Below are 20,282 nucleotides of genomic sequence, written 5' to 3'. Positions count from 1 at the left end.
GCTCTGCAGTCTTCTTCAAAGGAGGTTGCTGCCCGCCAAACTGTGAGGTGCCAAGATGCACGGTTTGAGGCGATATCAGCCCACTGGCAGTGGTCAATGTGGCAGGCACCAAGAGATTTCTTTAGACAGTCCTTGTACCTTTTCTTTGGTGCACCTCTGTCACGGTGGCCAGTGGAGAGCTCGCCATATAACACGATCTTGGGAAGGCGATGGTCCTCCATTCTGGAGACGTGACCCACCCAGCGCAGCTGGATCTTCAGCAGCGTGGACTTGATGCTGTCGACCTCTGCCATCTCGAGTACTTCGACGTTAGGGATGAAAGCGCTCCAATGAATGTTGAGGATGGAGTGGAGACAACGCTGGTGGAAGCGTTCTAGGAGCCATAGGTGATGCCGGTAGAGGACCCATGATTCGGAGCCGAACAGGAGTGTGGGTATGACAACGGCTCTGTATACGCTTATCTTTGTGAGGTTTTTCAGTTGGTTGTTTTTCCAGACTTTTTTGTGTAGTCTTCCAAAGGCGCTATTTCCCTTGGCGAGTCTGTTGTCTATCTCGTTGTCGATCCTTGCATCTGTTGAAATGGTGCAGCCGAGATAGGTAAACTGGTTGACCGTTTTGAATTTTGTGTGCCCGATGGAGATGTGGGGGTGCTGGTAGTCATGGTGGGGAGCTGGCTGATGGAGGACCTCAGTTTTCTTCAGGCTGAATTCCAGGCCAAACATTTTGGCAGTTTCCGCAAAACAGGACGTCAAGCGCTGAAGAGCTGGCTCTGAATGGGCAACTAAAGTGGCATCATCTGCAAAGAGTAGTTCACGGACAAGTTTCTCTTGTGTCTTGGTGTGAGCTTGCAGGCGCCTCAGATTGAAGAGACTGCCATCCGTGCGGTACCGGATGTAAACAGCGTCTTCATTGTTGAGGACTTTCATGGCTTGGTTCAGCATCATGCTGAAGAAGATTGAAAAGAGGGTTGGTGCGAGAACACAGCCTTGCTTCATGCCATTGTTGATGGAGAAGGGTTCAGAGAGCTCATTGCTCATTGCTGAGCAAGAGGGAGGCAGCGGCCCCGGCCTCGGTCGAGTGAGGCAGGCGGAGGCCCCGATCCAGGCAGAGAGTGGGAGGCGGCGGCCCCAGTCCGGGCACAGGGAGAGCAGCGGCGGCCCCGGCCCGGTCCGGGCTGAGGGTAGGCGGCGGCGGCGGCCCCAATCCGGGCAGGAGCAAGAGGGAGGAGGCAGCCCCGGCCTCGGTCGAGTGAGGACACTTTGTTAATGCATGAGCAAAAGGCAGGCAGCATCTCAATAAAAAAATGGGGGAGAAAGGCTGCTTGTGCTCCTTCCCCTGCCCCTTCCTCCCTCTTCTCTTCATCCCCCCTCACCCCATCAGACACTGCGTGAGCTGCTGAGATTCTCCAGCACTTTTGTGTATTTGGGTTCAAGCCTGGACCTCTGAGTAGAAAGAACTGTGTGCAATCTTACTTGATCAACTTTATTAAGGCTTTTGGACATTTGCAAAATGGTGATAAAACTTTAGTTCTGTGCCTCTAGACAGGAGCAAAAGAAAACATTTTAGTCAACTGAACTAAAAAATCAATGACAGAAGTTAATTTAAGCCTTTGTAACACCTTTATTGGCTGCATGAAAGGTGTGATTTCCTATCATGCTATGCGATGGAGGACCATCGCCTTCCCAAGATCGTGTTATATGGCGAGCTCTCCACTGGCCACTGTGACAGAGGTGCACCAAAGAAAAGGTACAAGGACTGCCTAAAGAAATCTCTTGGTGCCTGCCACATTGACCACTGCCAGTGGGCTGATATCGCCTCAAACCGTGCATCTTGGCGCCTCACAGTTTGGCGGGCAGCAACCTCCTTTAAAGAAGACCGCAGAGCCCCACCTCACTGACAAAAGGCAAAGGAGGAAAAACCCAACACCCAACCCCAACCAACCAATTTTCCCCTGCAACCGCTGCAACCGTGTCTGCCTGTCCCGCATCGGACTTGTCAGCCACAAACGAGCCTGCAGCTGACGTGGACATTTACCCCCTCCATAAATCTTCGTCCGCGAAGCCAAACCAAAGAAGAAGGAAATCTGCTTTTTAATAAATGGCAGGCATTCTAAAGACTTAAGAGGAGAAACACTCATTCTCTTTAATATATAGAAATATTTATTTGAGTGCATTATAATGCACATACATAAACTTACTTTAATTAAGTACAAGAGCTTGTTAAGTAGCCATTATCATTAAGTAGGATCCTTGGCATTATTTCTTGTTAAGTAGCCATTATCATTAAGTAGGATACTTGTTAAGTAGCCATTATCATTAAGTAGGATACTTCATTTGCAGGGCATTATTTCTTGTTAAATACTTTCAGTTCAATTCAACTGATTCATCCAGATTCTGTTGGAAACAATATCTGTTGAAAGAGGGGCAGCTTGTGAAGAAGAGATATCCACGCTAACTGTGTATATGTGGAAATCCTGAGCATTCCTGTGGCTCTGCAGTAGTGACGATGAAAACGGATAGTTTAAGAGACAACCACACAATATGGTCCTGTGCTTGAGACACTTAATGCATTTTTATTGGTTTAGCGATCATTATCATTGAAGTCACCTGTTTTAAGTGCATTCAATGCTGCTTCCCCCTCTGGATCCAATAGTTCCTTCACCTGAGTTCCAAATTCTTCTTTGTGCATTGCTTTTGCCACAGAGATGAGCTCTGCCTTTTTTGCTGGAACAATAGGCTTCACTGTGTATCCTTTAAATATAATTGCAGGAAACATAATTAGACATTTTTGATTCTGTCTAATTTGCTAGTATTTAGATTTTATTGATGCTGAGAAACAAAAGTGAAGAGTGTAGAACTTAATTTTTAAGGTTGGAAAGAGTGGAAGGCAATAGCCTGGAAATTAACCCTACGTTTTTCATGCGCAAATCAGGCATGAAGGTGTGTTTTTTTTTATTTCCAGTGCACATTGTACTAGTAATTATTTCTAGATGAAATCACATCTGTTGGGAGGATGGCCCAGACACTTCAGTATATGATTCACCTTAATACAGTGATGTTCATCCCAGCACAAGTTCTGGACTTAGTGATCTTAGAGGGGGATCACATCACTGAATCCAAAATTGTCATGCTAAATTGGAGCTTTTGATGTAACTATGAACATTAGTTGACTACTCACTCAAAGAAATCATATTAAACAAGGATTAGCTTTGAGTTATCAGTGGAGAGGTCAGCAGTATGATAGAGATGTCTTGCACACAACATCTGCCTCAGGGGGGTTGAAATAATTTGTAGCAATTTTGTACAAATCACATCTGAGCAGAATGCTACCGCTCACATTGCTGGACCTCATTGAGGCAGAGCTTAAAATAAGGGAGTATTCAAATGCAGAGATCACCGAGACTGTCCATCTAACACCTGGTTTTCCATCACCTCTATGCAACTTTTCTTTGGCTGGTGAGCAAATCGTTCCTTTAAGCCCTGAATAACTTCCCAGCAATCTGAAATGGAATCAGTCCTTTCATCCACAGGGTCTGCACTGACCATCGAGATTCTATACCCACTGATCCAACACAAGTCCCATTTTGTTGTCTCCTTACTTCCCATCAACTCCTCATAGATTCTACCATTCACCTAGATGCCATGGCCAATCCATCAACCAATCCACACATCTTTGGGTTATGAGAAGAAACCCAAAGACCTGCATGAAACCCAAATGCAAACTGCACACAGACAGCACTGGAGGTCAGGACCAATTGCTGGTTGTTGGAGGTGGTTGGCAGCTGTTGCAGCACCGTACCAATGTAGCAGCTGAAAGTTTTTCAAGGACCTCCTTGCAGGAGTCACCAACTATATTTTAGTCCAGCCTGTTATTCTGCGCAAAAAAGCACAAATTTTTGCGCCTTTTTGTTTTGCAAGGATTCTAATTGGGCATTAGCACTTAAGAGTATCAAGACACGCTAATGTCCAACCTTTTTACTTTTTAAAATGTTTAATATCGAAGACCCTTCTGGCTAACAAAACCTGTGGCACCCAATTAACTTACTAACCCCATACATTTTGGAGGGTGGAAGGAATCTAGAGCACTTGGAGAAAACCCACGCAGGTCATGGGGCGAATGTACAAACTCCTTACAGACAGTGCTGGATTCGAAACTGTGTGGCCGGCACTGTAATGTTGTTACACTAACTGCTATGCTACTTATGCTGCCCTACTTCTAAACAAATTTGCATTAAATGTGGAAGTGGTAATCAGGTATTAGCAAGATTGTATTTTAAATATTTGATAATTATACGAAAATGGAAGACTATTGGTTTAGAAACATTGGTGCATTCTGTGGTAAGGCCAGTGTAGTTTTAAAATCAAATCAAATTTTAAGAGTGAAAAGGCTCCATAAACTTTTAAAAAGTTGGAATTGAATGTCCAGAAGTCATTGATGCGTGAAGTTTTTTTTTAAAGTGAAGAAAATAAAGAGACCTTGGAACTTGTCTTGTTCTGCTAACATATTGTCTGACAATTGTCAGACATCTGGTGCAGATGGTGGTAAAAGGCAGGAGAATAATTAGAGGAGGAAGTGGTTGTGGATGTCCCAGCTGTGCAGAATACATTTCACTTATCAGTTCCTTAGTCTTCAATCATTTACTTTCTTTGTGGAGAAGTTACTAAATTTTGCAAGTGGTGGTTCCAACAGGTTTCTGATTGTTTATTTGAATACAATCCCAAAATTCCTAAGCTAGTACAATTATGCTTTATACTTTGTTGATGTTGCATTTCACTTTTATGGAATATTACAGCATTGAAGGAAGCAGATTAGACATTTTTACCCGAAAGAATTAAAATCAGAAAGAATCCAGATGCAGGAAACCTGAAATAATAGCATAAAATGCTGGAAACTCAGTGCTGTATCTACCAAATGAGAAATAGGTAATGTTTCAATTCAAAGGATCATTTTCTGTCATCTCTACCATGTTTTATTTAAACTCTAATTCAGATTCAGATCTCTTGCAAAATCTTACATACGGTTGAAGACCAGTTATTAAAACTGAGGAAGTGAAGAAAATGAACTGGTTTTAGGTTGCAGAGTGTGAAGGAGAGGTGAATATCTTTAAGAGGGTTAGGCCAGTGCAGCCAGGATCATTCTGATTCCACCGTCTGAAGAGCCATATATCACCAATAGAATAATAAGAGCAGTTAGAGAGAGAAAATGAAAAATGGATGAGAATAGATCAAGAGTAAATATCTCCAAGAAGGTACAACAACAATCTCTACTTTTTTAGAAGACTAAGTAAATTTGACATAGCCTTGTGTCCTTCAATAACTTTTACAAGTACACCATCCAAAGCATACTTGCTGGATACATCGCAGCGTGGTATCAGAATTGCGGTACTTAAGATCAGAAGAAGCTACAGACAGTAGACCGTGCAGCTCAGAAAATAATGAAAATTTCCTTCCCCTCTGTGGACCATCTACATGTCCCACTGCCTTGGAAAGGCAGACAAACATGAAGGATCCATCACATCCTGGACACACTTTCTTCCTCCCATTGGGAGAAAGCTCAAGATCATGAAATCCTTCACCAACAGCCACCAAGTTCATGAATGAACCCCACAACAGTGCTATTATGCTGCTATTGCATTGTATTAATTGATCTATTTTATATTGTAATTCTATACTCTGTAATTGTTGTCTGGTTCTTTAACTTTTTATGGCTGTATGAATGTTAGAGCTAATCTGTTAGACAGCTCATAGATGAACCCTTCTCACTGTACTAGATATGACAAATAAACCTTAAAGGATGTGGTCAATGCTCTGTTGACATCTCAGAGGCACGCGCGTGGAAAGCCTCATCATCGGAGCAGTTATGAAGGAGACAGAGGAAATGATAATGTCTGTCATGGTTTGTTGAAATCAGCAATTAAAGACATGGAGAAGCTAGCCTTGCCTTATCTCTTACTGCAGCAATAACTTTGCAGGAATGTTTAATTTTGAGTGGCTGTTCCTGACCATATCAGGAACTGTAACTAATTTGGTAGAGCTGCACTGAAATAAAAGGAGTCAGGACATCACCTCAGCAGGTAACATCTGGAGAGTGGAAAACATTCCAATAAATATTAATGGTTGAGTGTAATGGTTAATGGTTGAGTGCCTTTGCCTTGCTACTTTAGTAACATTAAATCAAATACTTTTTAAACAGGAAATTCTTGGCTTCCAACAAGAAATTCCTGACAACACTAGTTCTGTAAGAGTATTATTCTATACCACTGTGAACACCTTTTAGTTCAGAGTACATTATGAATGGTTTGTTTGAAATCACACTGGAAGCATTTCAACTAGAATGCCACAATTTCCAACTTTCAATTTCTTATTTCATTCAAAATTCTCTTGTTTTCATCAGGAAAAGGGGAACATCAAAATATAATCCATGATCAACTTTTTTTTCTATTTTTTGTGTCTGGTTCTGCCAATATCTTGCATCCTGTTTACTTTTGATATGGGCAATGAATTTCCACTGTGGTCTTTCTGATATTTTCTGTGGATTTTTCCAAACTACTGCTGACAGGCCTGAGAATCAGAACAGGCCGCAATGACAAACCGAAGTGCTAAGTGAATGGTATATCAAACACAGATGTCTTTTCCACATTACCTTTTGGAACAAGTGCTGTGTTGTTCTGTGCAGATTGTGATGGTTGATACGGCATTAGAGCATGGCTAGGTCCAGCTTTACTGTCAGTGCTGCTGCCTGCTGTGGCCTGCTTTGACCCCTGACCTCCAGCACTGGGGACAAAGCTATTCTTTTTAGCCTTTGCCTTTAAGCCTTGACCTGAAGACATTGAATGTTTCAGATGGACTTGCTCACTAAAGCTAGAAACTGAAATGTTGACAATTAAAATATTTTCATTTTTGACATTTATATTCAGAAAGTTATTCATATCACACACTTGCAACCACAGTTTTTCCTTTAATAATTAAAAAAATCTGTGTTGACAAGACCTACCAGGTTGAAAATGCAATCATGTGAACTGCTGTTAAAGCTTCTACTGCATAGTCACTTGGAAACAAGTTGTATTGTTGTCAACAATCTAGTCAGGGCAAAGGGCTGGAAGATTCTATTGGTATGATGGAAGTGAAAGCAAATATTAATCCATGTAGAACAAACAATATTTTACAAGAAGTAGCAGTGGATTACTGAAGATCTTAAAACATTGAATTTTTCTAATATTAGACAGCTGGAAAGTGCAAAAAGTGCATTTTGGACACATGCCAGATATGAATGAATATGTGTTACAGAATCAGGTACATGTGGAATCTTCATGAGTTGGCCAATATCTGTCACCTAAGAAGGTAAAAGAAGTGTATGCAGGTTGGGTTATTAAGCCCCTGATACCTCACTATTCAAGAATTTCATGGGCGATCTTTTACATCCACATCACCTTGCTTTGCTGCCAATTTAGCCAGAAAATTACAAAGACTTCAGCCATCACTGAATTGAAAGGATTTTCAGCTCTTTGGTAAAAAAGTTCATTATCATCTCAAATATAAATACAGAAAACTCTGTTTCTCTTTCTATAGATGTTGTGTGATGTGCTGATTGTTTCCAGCACGTTCTTCTTCTTTCCAGATTTCTAGCATCTAGACTAGAGTATTGGATCTTCTAATCTCTATCCTGGATTGGTGACTCCTTATTTAGAAAAATATTCTAGATATTCCAGCCAAGTCGGACATCATTGATGCATCTATCCTGTCAAACCCATAAGAGATGTGTATGTATTAATGAGAACATCTTTCATTCTTTTAAAAGATGGAGAGTCAATACTCTTAAGGTTATTGCTGTGATCTCAAATGACATTCCTCCCATCTCAGAAATCAATTGTGTACTATCTCTCTGTCATACTGAGATTCTACATTTTTCCAGGAAAAAGGTCTGGAAATGGGATCAGGACTGAATTATCCTTATGTTGGGTTTAGGTGTTGAGAATGACTGACTTTATCACTGTGCATCTAAGATGCACTGTATTTACCAATGTAGCTATAGTTCTCACTTTTTGAGCAAATAAACTTTACAAGCAAACCAGTAGCATTTTAACAAACATTTATCCCATATGCACCAAATGTGCACAATGAGAAATTTATTCCAGAAACATTTCTTAATTTAGCAGATGCTTATGAAAATATTTTAGTAGGAGAAGGAGTCTTTAATTTCTGTTTAGACCCAGTTTTAGATAGATCAATGAGGGCAGTAATAAGGACAAAATTAATGAGAGTGCTGAACTTAGTGGATGTCTGGAGAAGAATTCATCCAAGAAAAAGAGATTATTCTTTTTATTAAAATAGACATGAATCCTATTCTAGGATAGATTTATTTTTAGTATCAGCTCAATTACAAGGCAAGATAATGGACACTGAATATAAAGCGAGAATTTCATCAGATCACTCACCTTTGATATTGATGATCATGATGCCAGATAAAGAAAAATCGGTCTATAGATGGCATTTTAACTCTTCATTGTTGAGAAGATTCAATTTTTGTGATTTTTTTTGTGATTGCTTAAGGTAGTATGTGAGTGGGAAGGGAAGGTTGAGAATCACTGCTTTAGACCCAATTGTTATTGAAATATTTAGCTTTAGAAAAATTGTCATTGGCCTATTTCCTTTGGAGCTATGAAGCTGTGCACATAATGTGTCAATTAGGTATGATTTAAACAGTGGCTTTCCACTCACATACCACCTCAAGCAATCCCTTACTAATCATAGAGCACTAATTGTATAGGGATTGCTGAAGGTGGAATGTGAGTTGGGGGGGGGGGGGTCAGTTTGAAAACCACTGTTTTCAAATATTTTGTGAGGTCATCTGCAATTCAACTACCAATAACTTTATTAAATGGGATGCTTTGAAAGCATATTTTAGAGGACAAATTATAAGTTATACTTTTAAGATTAAAAAGGAAGTGGAACAATTGGAAAAAGATATAATTAACATAAAAAGACCTTCAAATGAGGGGCTCTGAAGAAAAGCATAGACAACTTATTAATAAAAATGAATATAATACATTACAAACATATAGAATGAAAAAAGCAATAATAAGAACTAAGCAGAATCATTATGATTTGGGTGAAAGAGCGCTCATAGGTACTTTCTTGGCAGTTGAAAGCAGAACAGGTAACAAGCAGATTTAATGCAATAAAAACAGATATGAATTTGACTAGTTATAAACCTCAAGAAATTAATGAGGCTTTTAGACAATTTTATTCTAAATTATATCAATCAGAATCTCAGGAGATGCTAATAAAACAGAAGAATTTTTAGCACAAATAAGGCTTCCAAGGTTAGATCCAGAAGAACAGGTAGAAAAGAAATGACCCCTTTACTCAGGAGGAGGTGAGGGAAGCATTGAGTTCATTGCAAAGTAATAAATCTCTGGGAGAAGATGGTTTCCACCCTGAATTTTATAAAGAATTTAAAGATTTGTTGATCCATTTATTTATGGAGGTATTGGATCAGGTATCAGAAACACATACTCTCCCAGAATCATTTTCAAGGGAAATTATTACTCTAATATCAAACAAAGAAAGAGATCCATTAAAACCACCATCATATAGACCTATTTCATTATTAAATTCAGATTATAAGATTAATGCTAAAGTCTTAGTAAATAGACTGGCAAAATATTTGCCGAAATTGATAACTATGGACCAAACAGGCTTTGTGAAAAATAGGCAATCTGCTGATAATAAGCAGGTTGCTTAGTATAATTCATCTGGAACTAAAGAAGGATGATCTGAGTGTTATTGTGGCTTTAGATGCAGAAAAGGCATTCAATAAACTGGAGTGGTTTTTTTTAAATTTAAAATGCTGGAAAGATTTGGACTAGATCAAATTTTTATGTTGGATTAAGGCAGTATACAATGAGCCCAAAGCCAAAGTGGTGACTAATGGACAAATCTCTACACCGTTCCAGTTGACAAGATCTAGTAGACAACGATGTCCGCTATCTGCAGCTCTATTCAATTTAGCTATAGAACCACTTGCAGAAGCAATCCTTTGAGACCCAGACATTAAGGGATTTAGGGTCAACCAGGAGGAATACATGATTAATTTATTTGCAGATGACGTATAGATATAATTGACAGAACCAACAACTTTGTTACAGAAACTGTACTCTAAACTGGAAAACTATGGGAAAGTTTCAGGTTATAAAATAAATTGGGTTAAGAGTAAAATTATGCATTTTACGGAGGAGATTATACCAAGTGTCAAAGAGATAACCTATTTAAATAGCTGGTAAATGGGATCCCAAGATCGTGTTATATGGCGAGCTCTCCACTGGCCACCGTGAAAGAGGTGCACCAAAGAAGAGGTACAAGGACTGCCTAAAGAAATCTCTTGGTGCCTGCCACATTGACCACCGCCAGTGGGCTGATATCGCCTCAAACCGTGCATCTTGGCACCTCACAGTTCAGCGGGCAGCAACCTCCTTCGAAGAAGACAGCAGAGCCCGCCTCACTGACAAAAGACAAAGGAGGAAAAACCCAACACCCAACCCCAACCAACCAATTTTCCCCTGCAACCGCTGCAACCGTGTCTGCCTGTCCCGCATCGGACTTGTCAGCCACAATCGAGTCTGCAGCTGACGTGGACATTTACCCCCTCCATAAATCTTCGTCCGCGAAGCCAAGCCAAAGAAAGAAGGGATAAAATAATTAGGAATATGTACAGATAATAACAAAAAATTTATACAAATTGAATCATTTACCTTTACTTAAAAAGGTTGAAGAAGATCTGAATAGATATATGGCCCTACCTATAGTACTAGGGAAGAATCAATTGCATTAAAATGAATAGATTTCCAAGAGTACAATATCTCTTTCAAACACTGCCTAGACTATTATCTCAGATAATAGTCAGGAATTGAATAAATATGTCAGAACATTTCTTTGAAAGGGTCATGATGAGGGTCTCCATAGTTTACAACTCCCTAATTTTAAAAATTACTATCCAGCAACTCAGATGAGATTTCTTACTTTCTTTTTTGATGAAGGAGATAAACCTGCATGAGTGATAATAGAATTGGATAAAATAGGAGGGAGATTGGCAGAGGATTTTATATATAAATGGGATATGAAATTATTAACTTGTGAGAAAGAAATTCCCTTGCTAAAACATTTAATGAATACTTGGCATAAAAGAAATATTCTATTTATTTATTTTATTTACTAAGTGGTATTGGAACAAGGTGGGGGGGGGGGGAGGATTTATCTCCCATAACCCATTTGACTCATAACAGACTGATACCCTGTACAATGGGTATCCTAATTTTTGAAATTTGGTCTTGTAAAGGGATCAGATACATTGAAGATTGTTATGAACGGGGGCAACTGATGTCATTTGAACAATTAAAAAATAAGTATAGAATTCTTAATAATACAATCTTTTGCTATTTTCATATGAGAGCATATGTAAGGGATAAATTGGACCCAATAATGTTTTTACCAAATTGTAGAAATTTAGAGGCACTGATTTGAAAAGAAAATACAAAGAAATTTACTTCAGCAATGTATCTCTTACTTCAAATGGGAACCCCAAAACAGGGGGCTCACAAGTCCAGGCAGAGATGGGAATCAAACTTAAATGTAAAAATTGATGAACAAACCTGGTCTGAATTATGTTGGGATTGTATGACTGATACGATTAATGTAAGATATAGATAAATACAATATCATATTTTGCATCAATTATATCTCACACCACTGAAACTAAATAAATTAAAATCAGATCTATTAGACCAATGTTTTAGATATGGTGAGGAGGTTGGAACCTTTCTATATTCAACTTGGTCATGTTCTAAAATGAAACCTTTTTGGGTAGATTTAGGAAATTTCTTAGAGCAGATTACAGGAATTCAATTTTCGCAAAACCCTGAATTATTTTTACTGGGGAATATTATAGGGATAGATCCTAAAATGAAATGATCCAAACATCAAATAGAATTTGTTAAAATTGCGTTGGCAGTAGCCAGAAAATGTATGGCAGTTACTTGGAGGTCTTATTCTTGGTATGACACTTTGGAATGTGGAAATGCATAGCTGTATGCCCCTTGAGAAGATTACGTATAACTTAAGAAATAAATAAGTACGACATATTTTTACAAGTTTGGTGTCCATATTTACAAATCTCAGGGGTAAATCTTTAGTTTGTGTTCTTCCTAGCCCTCGAGACCTACGTTGATCCTCTCCAAAGAAAGATAAAATAGAATATGAACTTATGATCCGTGGAGTGTGCAGTACTTTTCAGCAATCCGTTCTGGTTTTCCTTTTCTATTTCTTTATTTTATTTTCATTTTTCTATATCTACACCTTCTTCTTTGGCCTCTTTCTTGGGTGGGTGGGGGTTGGGGGATTGGGCTATAACCATCATGGAGTAAATACTGGATTTATTTTTGTACTTGTACTCTGTACTTGACTGCCCGTATGTTCAAGAATTTTAAACAAAATATAAAAAACAAACAACAAAACAAACTTTATAAAAAATCTTGGAACTTTCTATTTTAACTTGCATATTGCTTTACATTTTAATTTTAATTTAGACGTACAGCACAATAACAGGCCCTTTCAGCCCTTGAGCTGTACTGCCCAGTCACACCCAATTGACTTACAACTTGATATATTTTGAAGGGTGGGAGGAAACCAGAACATCTGGAGGAAACCTGCACAGATGCAGGGAAAACATACAAACTCGCACTAACCACTATGCTAACTGAGCCACCCACAAATTAATTACAATCCTTTTATATTTCTTTTAGATGGACATGAAAGGAAACAATTTTGTAATGCATTATCTAATTTTTTTTGGACAGAGGAATTTATATTAATTTTGCTGTATACTCTGTTTGCCTTTTGTTTTCATATATATCTTGACCATGACAAGTTAACCATAAGGCTTTGCCTGTCAACATACATAGAACATCCAATCGCCATTTAGCAAGATCTCCAAGGTTAATGGCAGTTCATTTTACAGTGATATTAGCTAATTTCATATAGATATAGAATTGAACTTTGGATCTTCTTGATTTGCACACCAGAGAGTGTCTTACAAACAGGAGGTATAAAGGGAAAACTGCATTATAGTTTGTAATCTTTATTTTCTAATTTTTATGTTATTTTCTGGAAAGATATGACTTAATTGTCTTTTTTATCAAATCCAAATTTTACACATAATTAAATTTAATGATGGAATTTAATTTATTTCATCATTTAACCTTATTTGGATGATAAATCTAATTTAACTTCAAAGACATACAGCAAAACAGACAAAAAAATAAGGGCCATAATATACCATTGAATGATTCAGTATTCATAACTAGTTTTAAGTTTTAAGAAAATAAGAAGTTAACTCTAAACAGCATATGAAATTATAAATCACTTGAAGCTCTCTTTGTGAATGGGCCAATGTAATTGTGAAAATAAAATGTTTAGTATTCCCAGTTATACGGTTTACATTCATCAACATAGATAGTATTTACATGGTGAGATCTGATACATCTGAGAGCAGGATGATGACTTAACATAATATAAATAATCATGTTTCTCTGTCGAACAGTCATTTCCCAAGATGAAAATGAGTGGCCAGCTTTCCAAATAAACATCAGTATCCTGCATGTTCAAGACTAGATTTTACACAGAGGAAATTTAAACACATTGTGCTATTTCTATTACATGCAAAGAAAGCCCTTACATCTACTATGAGCAACATCATGGAAAATCTACCAAAGGATAAAGAAACAAAGGTGCCAATTTATCAAAGGAATGTGAAGGTAGGTTTATGGTAGTTCTGAGTCAATTTTTTTTGCTTTTACTTGGGAGTGTGGAACAATCTTGGATCTTGTTATTTGATGTGAATTAACAAGAAACATGGATATATTAAAAGATTCATTATTACCTGATTTATTCAGTCCTTGTTACCATGTTGAGATGACAAGCTCTGAAGAGAGATAACATGGGAAAGAAATTAGTGGAGATATAAATGAACAAACTTTTAGACAGGCACTATGGATGAAAGAAAAATAGATGATTCTGAGGTAAAGAGGGATTAGTTCTTTTTAGGTACCTGTTTTGAGGAGAGGAAAAGGGGTATTTATAGGTTGGCACAACATCGTGAGGTGAAGGACCTGTACTCTGCTGTAATGTTCAGATTAATTGCACACATGAAATCACATACAACCCTGAGATTCTTTTTTTCTGTGGGTGAGGCAGAATTACCACTTATGGGTAGTGCAAAAAACTGTACTCAATGTGCACATGTAAACAAATAAAGAAATGTAAACAAAATGACTGTGCAATACAGAGAGAAGGTTGTATGTTGTTCTATGTAGATCGAGAAACAACAAGAACCACCAATAAGAATAAATTTTGCAGCTCTACCAAATTCAGAAAAGGTTAAAATGATGGCTTTTGCAAATGAAAATATTGGTTACTTTGAAAGACATTAAGTTATCCTTTCTGTTTGTAAACCAGAGTGAGTTTCAAAATTAAATCACTTAGGAAAATTCCTCAAAAGTTTCATTAGTTCAAAGCTTTTAAGATGGTTGATTTGCACTGGAGAAAAAGTGGAGAAAACCCCATATTAGTGTAAAGGAGCCAAGTCCGTGCCATGAACAAAAAAAATGTGTCGATCGACAGTTCTGAGTCAAATGGGTTTTCATCAATAAAAAAGGAATTTCCAAAAATATCTGTTTCGAATATACATTATTTTCTGGGGTTAATTTTCAAGAAATAAAAGAAGAAATGAAAGACTAGTTTCAAAAGTAAAAACTCAATTGAAGTCATATGTTTAACACCCTTCACAGACAATGAATCACTTTTGTTATTAAACAGGTAAACAGTGTAGCTATTTCTACAAAGAAATACATTGCTTGATAATTAATCTGTTTATTAATGTGAGCCGACACAGTGGGGAACATTTGCTCTTCAAATTATCCCAAGTGATTCACCACACTAATTTCTGGGATGAAAGAGTTGTCCTATCATGCACAGATGAAGAAAATTGATCTACGTATATTGCTTGGAGTGTAGAAGAATAAGGGGTGATCTTATTTAAATTTAAGGCCCTCATGGGGTAGATGTTGAAAGGGTTCCACTAGTGGGAGAATTATTCGAGAATCCATCACTGTTCTACTAGTGGGAGAATCTCAAATGAGGGCAGATAGTTACAAGTTTAGGGAGCTGTCATTTAAGACTTGTGCTTAGGAATTTCCAGAGGTTAATGATTCTCTGACCTAGAAGTTTGCAGAGGCAAGATTATTGGTGTGGAGGTGGGGGGGGGGGGGGGGGGGGGGAGGGTGGCGGGAAGTATTTAAAAATGTAGATAATTTTTTTAAAAATTGGGTAATGATGCTATGTGGGACTGGCAGAGGAGAATATGAAGACTGGGGCAGGTTTCATGCTCCCAATTTTAAATGTCCATTCATTAGGGTACAGATGAGCTGTCAGTCACCCAAAAAGGCAGTGTTTCCCTGTGCACTCCCTTTCATCAGGATCTATACATGTTGTGGAGGAGAACTTTCTGGCAGAGATAAAAATTGTAAATTATACTACATTTTCTTAAATTAAAAACCTTATGGAATGACTGTTGGGCGCCTCCAGTTGCCCCAATAATGCACAGACAAAGACTAAGGAGAATGATAGGCTTTATTACACTAGAGGTTGCCGGCCCGGGTTAAGGCTAGGAAAAATGAGGAGAGGAAGAGGGGACTCGACCTTTATGGCCTGGGTCACAAGGGAGGAGTCCAGGGAGAAGTCTAGGAAAGGATGTCATCAGGCGGGTGGGCCAGCCGGTACATACAACCATATCATTACATTGACAAAAAATGAAACAATATTTAAAGACCACACTTATTTTTCTCACATACTCACACGTCTGTCCATGGCCTTGTGTACTATCCCAACAAGACCACATAAATTGGAGGAACAACACGTGATTTTCCGACTAGACACACTCCAGTCAGATGGCTTTAACATCAATATTTCCAGTTTATGCTTTTTTCCCTCCCCTCTTCCCTTCCCCCTTCCAGTTGTCTTCACCATCCTTCCCTCTCTATTCATCTAGCTATCCTTCCGCCCTCCCTTCTCCACCTATTACCTACCACCCTAACTCTTTGTTCGGACGCCTGCCAACATTTTTCCACACCTTGATAAAGGGTTCAAGCCCAAAATGTCAGTTATGTATTTTTACCTTTGCTATCCCTAACCCTAACCCTAACCCTAACCTTAACCTCGTGTCGGCAAAGACTCAGAAACCTGGCCAGGAATCCTGGGCAAGCATGGTGTCGGCAAGTGCAATGACAACGGGCGTCTCCTGTTGGAACTCTGCGCAGAACAGCGGCTTGTCATTACTAATACCCTTTTCCAGCAGAGAGACAGCCTGAAGACTACCTGGATGCATCCCCAATCCAAACACTAGCACCTCCTGAACTACGTTCTGGTGCGAGGAAGAGACAAACGAGATGTGCTCCACTCCAGGGTCATGCCCAGCATGGAATGCCACACTAACCACCGGCTTGTTTGGTGCAAGCTCAATCTTCACTTCAAGCCAAAGTTCAAGAACAGTGGAGCCCCCAGAAAGAGGTTCAATGTTGGAAACTTGTAGTCAGACGTAGTGAGAGGAAACTTCCAGGCAAACCTCCAAGCAAAGCTCGAGGATGCAAACTGCCTCACGGACACGTCTCCTGAAACCCTCTGGGATCAGCTGAAAACGGCCATACTGCAATCCACTGAAGAGGTACTGTGCTTCTCTTCCAGGAAAAACAAGGACTGGTTTGACGAAAACAACCAGGAAATCCAGGAGCTGCTGGCAAAGAAGCGATCTCCCCATCAGGCTCACCTTGCAAAGCCTTCCTGGCCAGAGAAAAAACGAGCCTTCCATCTCGCATGCAGCCATCTTCAGCGCAAACTCCAGGAGATCCAAAATGAGTGGTGGACTAGCCTCGCCAAATGAACCTAGCTTAGCGCCGACATTGGCGACTTCAGGGGTTTTTATGAGACACTAAAGGGGGTGTACGGCCCCTCACCCCAAGTCCAAAGCCCTCTGCGCAGCTCAGATGGCGAAGTCCTCCTCAGTGACAAGATCTCCATCCTCAATCGATGGTCAGAACACTTCCAATCCCTTTTCAGTGCCAACCGCTCAGTCGAAGAATCCGCCCTGCTCCAGCTCCCTCAACAACCCATGAGGCTAAAGCTGGATGAGGTCCTTACCCAGAAAGAGACATATAAGGCAATTGAACAACTGAAAAGTGGCAAAGCAGCAGGTATGGATGGAATCCCCCCAGAGGTCTGGAAGGCTGGCGGCAAAACTCTGCATACCAAACTGCATGAGTTTTTCATGCTCTGCTGGGACCAAGGAAAGCTGCCTCAGGACCTTTGTGATGCCATCATCATCACCCTGTACAAAAACAAAGGTGAGAAATCAGACTGTTCAAACTACAGGGGAATCACGCTGTTCTCCATTGAAGGCAAAATCTTCGCTAGGATTCACCTTTGTTGACCTCACCAAAGCCTTTGACACCGTGAGCAGGAAAGGGCTTTGGCAAATACTAGAGCACCTCGGATGCCCCCCCCCCCCCCCAAGTTCCTCAACATGGTTATCCAACTGCACGAAAACCAACAAGGTCGGGTCAGATACAGCAATGAGCTCTCCAAACCCTTCTCCATTGACTACGGCGTGAAGCAAGCCTGCGTCCTCACACCAACCCTCTTTACTATCTTCTTCAGCATGATGCTGAAACAAGCCAATAAAGACCTCAACAATGAAGACGGTGTTTACATCCAGTACCGCATGGATGGCAGTCTCTTCAATCTGAGGCGCCTGCAAGCTCACACCAAGACACAAGAGCAACTTGTCCATGAACTACTCTTTGCAGACGATGCCACTTCAGTTGCCCATTCAGAGCCAGCTCTCCATCGCATGACGTCCTGTTTTGCGGAAACTGCCAAAATGTTTGGCCTGGAATTCAGCCTGAAGAAAACTGAGGTCCTCCATCAGCCAGCTCCCCACCATGACTACCAGCCCCACCACATCTCCATCGGGCACACTGAATTCAAAATGGTCAACCAGTTTACCTACCTCGGCTGCACCATTTCATCTGATGCAAGGATCGACAAAGAGATAGACAACAGACTCGCCAAGGCAAATAGCGCCTTTGGAAGACTACACAAAAGAGTCTGGAAAAACAACCACCTGAAGAAACACACAAAGATCAGCGTGTACTGAGCCGTTGTCATACCCATGCTCCTGTTCGGCTCCGAATCATGGGTCCTCTACCGGCATCACCTATGGCTCCTAGAATGCTTCCATCAGCGCTGTCTCCACTCCATCCTCAACATTCATTGGAATGACTTCATCACCAACATCGAAGTACTTGAGCTGGCAGAGTCCGCAAGTATCGAATCCATGCTGCTGAAGACCCAACTGTGCTGGTGGGTCACGTCTCCAGAATGGAGGATCATTGCCTTCCCAAGATCGTGTTCTATGGCGAGCTCTCCTCTGGCCACCGAGACAGAGGTGCACCAAAGAAGAGGTACAAGGACTGCTTAAAGAAATCTCTTGGTGCCTGCCACATTGACCACCGTCAGTGGGCTGATATCGCCTCCAACCGTGCAACTTGGCGCCTCACAGTTTGGCGGGCAGCAACCTCCTTTGAAGAAGACCGCAGAGCCCACCTCACTGACAAAAGACAAAGAAGGAATAACCCAACACCCAACCCCAACCCACCAATTTTCCCTTGCAACCGCTGCAACCGTGCCTGCCTGTCCCGCATCGGACTTGTCAGTCAATGAGCCTGCAGCAGACGTGGACATACCCCTCCATAAATCTTCGTCCGCAAAGCCAAACCAAAGAAAGATAAGAACACTGCTTGATTTGCTGAGTTTCTCCAGCATTGTGTTTTTATACTTACTTTTTTATAAGGTTGCTTAAAAAAGGACAATTAAATTATAAAAAGTGAAAGTCAAGTCAAGTCACCGTTAAAGCATTTCTCCAGGACCACGGAGTATATTTACATAAATACAAGTTAGAATAGAAGTTAAACACATTGAAAGATTAAGACTTGTACAGTAACAGTCCATGGTACTGAAGTGCTAGTTGATGAAGTAGACAAAGACGATGTGGTCAAACAATAATCATGGCTTTTATTAGCAGAAACTCATGGTACAATATTGAAAGACAATAGGTGCATATACAGTTATACCCAAGGGGAGTGTCCTTAACAGTAGAGATAATGCACAGCCAATGTTAGTACAGCAAGGCTCACCAGAGGGGAGACACACGCAGCTTGGCAGACATTCACTACAGTCTCCCCCCCCACCAGAAGAAGGGTTAAAATCAAAAGGACAGCTGCTAGGAAACACTGAAGCAAGCGATATATGGATACCATGTTTGGCATTGAGAATACTCTAACAGCCAAAATATACCAGTATCTAGCAAGCAATCAAAATATAATGAGATGTTTTATGAATATGTCAGCCTATCAGGTTGTTTATGAATTCTGGTGCTTCTTCTCAAAACAGGTGGGTCCTTTGCAACCTTGGGAACTGGTACAGTTCCTGGGTCTGTAGTGGGAAGGACTGACTTCTGGACCCGCTCCACAATTGCCAGCGTGAGGCAGTGGAGCCTCAGCATGGCCATTTGAAAGCTTACTAGGGGTCACAGGTTGGTGGGGGGGGGGGGGTTGAGCCCAATTTTTCAGGTTCACTCTGAGTAGGGGTGTGAAGAAGGGGCGAACCAGGTGAGGCCCGATTTCCTAGGGGTACAGTGTCAGTACTCCCGTCTGGGAATTTAACATGAGTGTAGTTGGGGTTGGTATGCAGTAGCTGAACTGGTTGGACAAAGGGGTCTGTTTTACACGCCTGAGCATGGCTCTTCAGCAGCACGGTTCCAGGCTCAGATAAACAAACTGGCCAGTCCACCACAGTTCTTGATTTTTGAGGAAAGGGAAACATACGTTCATTAGGTGTTTGATTTGTTGCAGTACACAATAATGACCGAATAGAATGTAATGCCTCAGGCAGCACCTCCTGCCACCGGGTAACAGGGTAACCATGTGTTTTTAAAGCAAGATTAACAGTCTTCCAGACTGTAGCATTAGCCCTTTCGACCTGCCCATTGCCCTGCGGGTTGTAGCTCGTGGTACAGCTGGTGTAAATCCCTTTTCATAGCAGGGCTCGCCGTAATTCAGGTCTCATGAATGCTGAGCCCTTATCGGTATGAATGTAATTGGGAAAACTAAAAATGCTGAA

At 40.4% G+C, this 20,282-nt stretch overlaps 1 protein-coding gene across 8 annotated transcripts in view; it reads right to left on the bottom strand.

The window, feature by feature from the left end:
• The window catches only part of LOC138756125 (protein FAM221B-like), a 42,858-nt gene that overhangs the window by 13,810 nt on the left and 8,766 nt on the right, over positions 1-20,282 (bottom strand). For 3 of the 8 annotated variants that reach the window (XM_069922776.1, XM_069922772.1, XM_069922770.1), the window contains 4 exons: positions 13,933-13,974; positions 6,994-7,105; positions 6,643-6,867; positions 2,607-2,750 (listed from right to left, as the gene is read on the bottom strand). In XM_069922776.1, coding sequence (XP_069778877.1) covers positions 2,607-2,750; positions 6,643-6,829 — 331 coding nt within the window. In that variant the 5' untranslated portion in view covers positions 6,830-6,867; positions 6,994-7,105; positions 13,933-13,974. Of the gene's footprint in view, positions 1-2,606; positions 2,751-6,642; positions 6,868-6,993; positions 7,106-10,750; positions 10,807-13,932; positions 13,975-20,282 lie in introns of all 8 variants that reach the window. The other 5 variants (XM_069922774.1, XM_069922771.1, XM_069922775.1 and 2 more) reach the window with 3 other exon arrangements.

This window comes from Narcine bancroftii, chromosome 3, assembly GCF_036971445.1.
Source record: "Narcine bancroftii isolate sNarBan1 chromosome 3, sNarBan1.hap1, whole genome shotgun sequence".
NCBI lineage: Eukaryota > Metazoa > Chordata > Chondrichthyes > Torpediniformes > Narcinidae > Narcine > Narcine bancroftii.
Note: the sequence above shows the minus strand (reverse complement) of the source record. Positions and strands in the feature narration are given on the sequence as shown.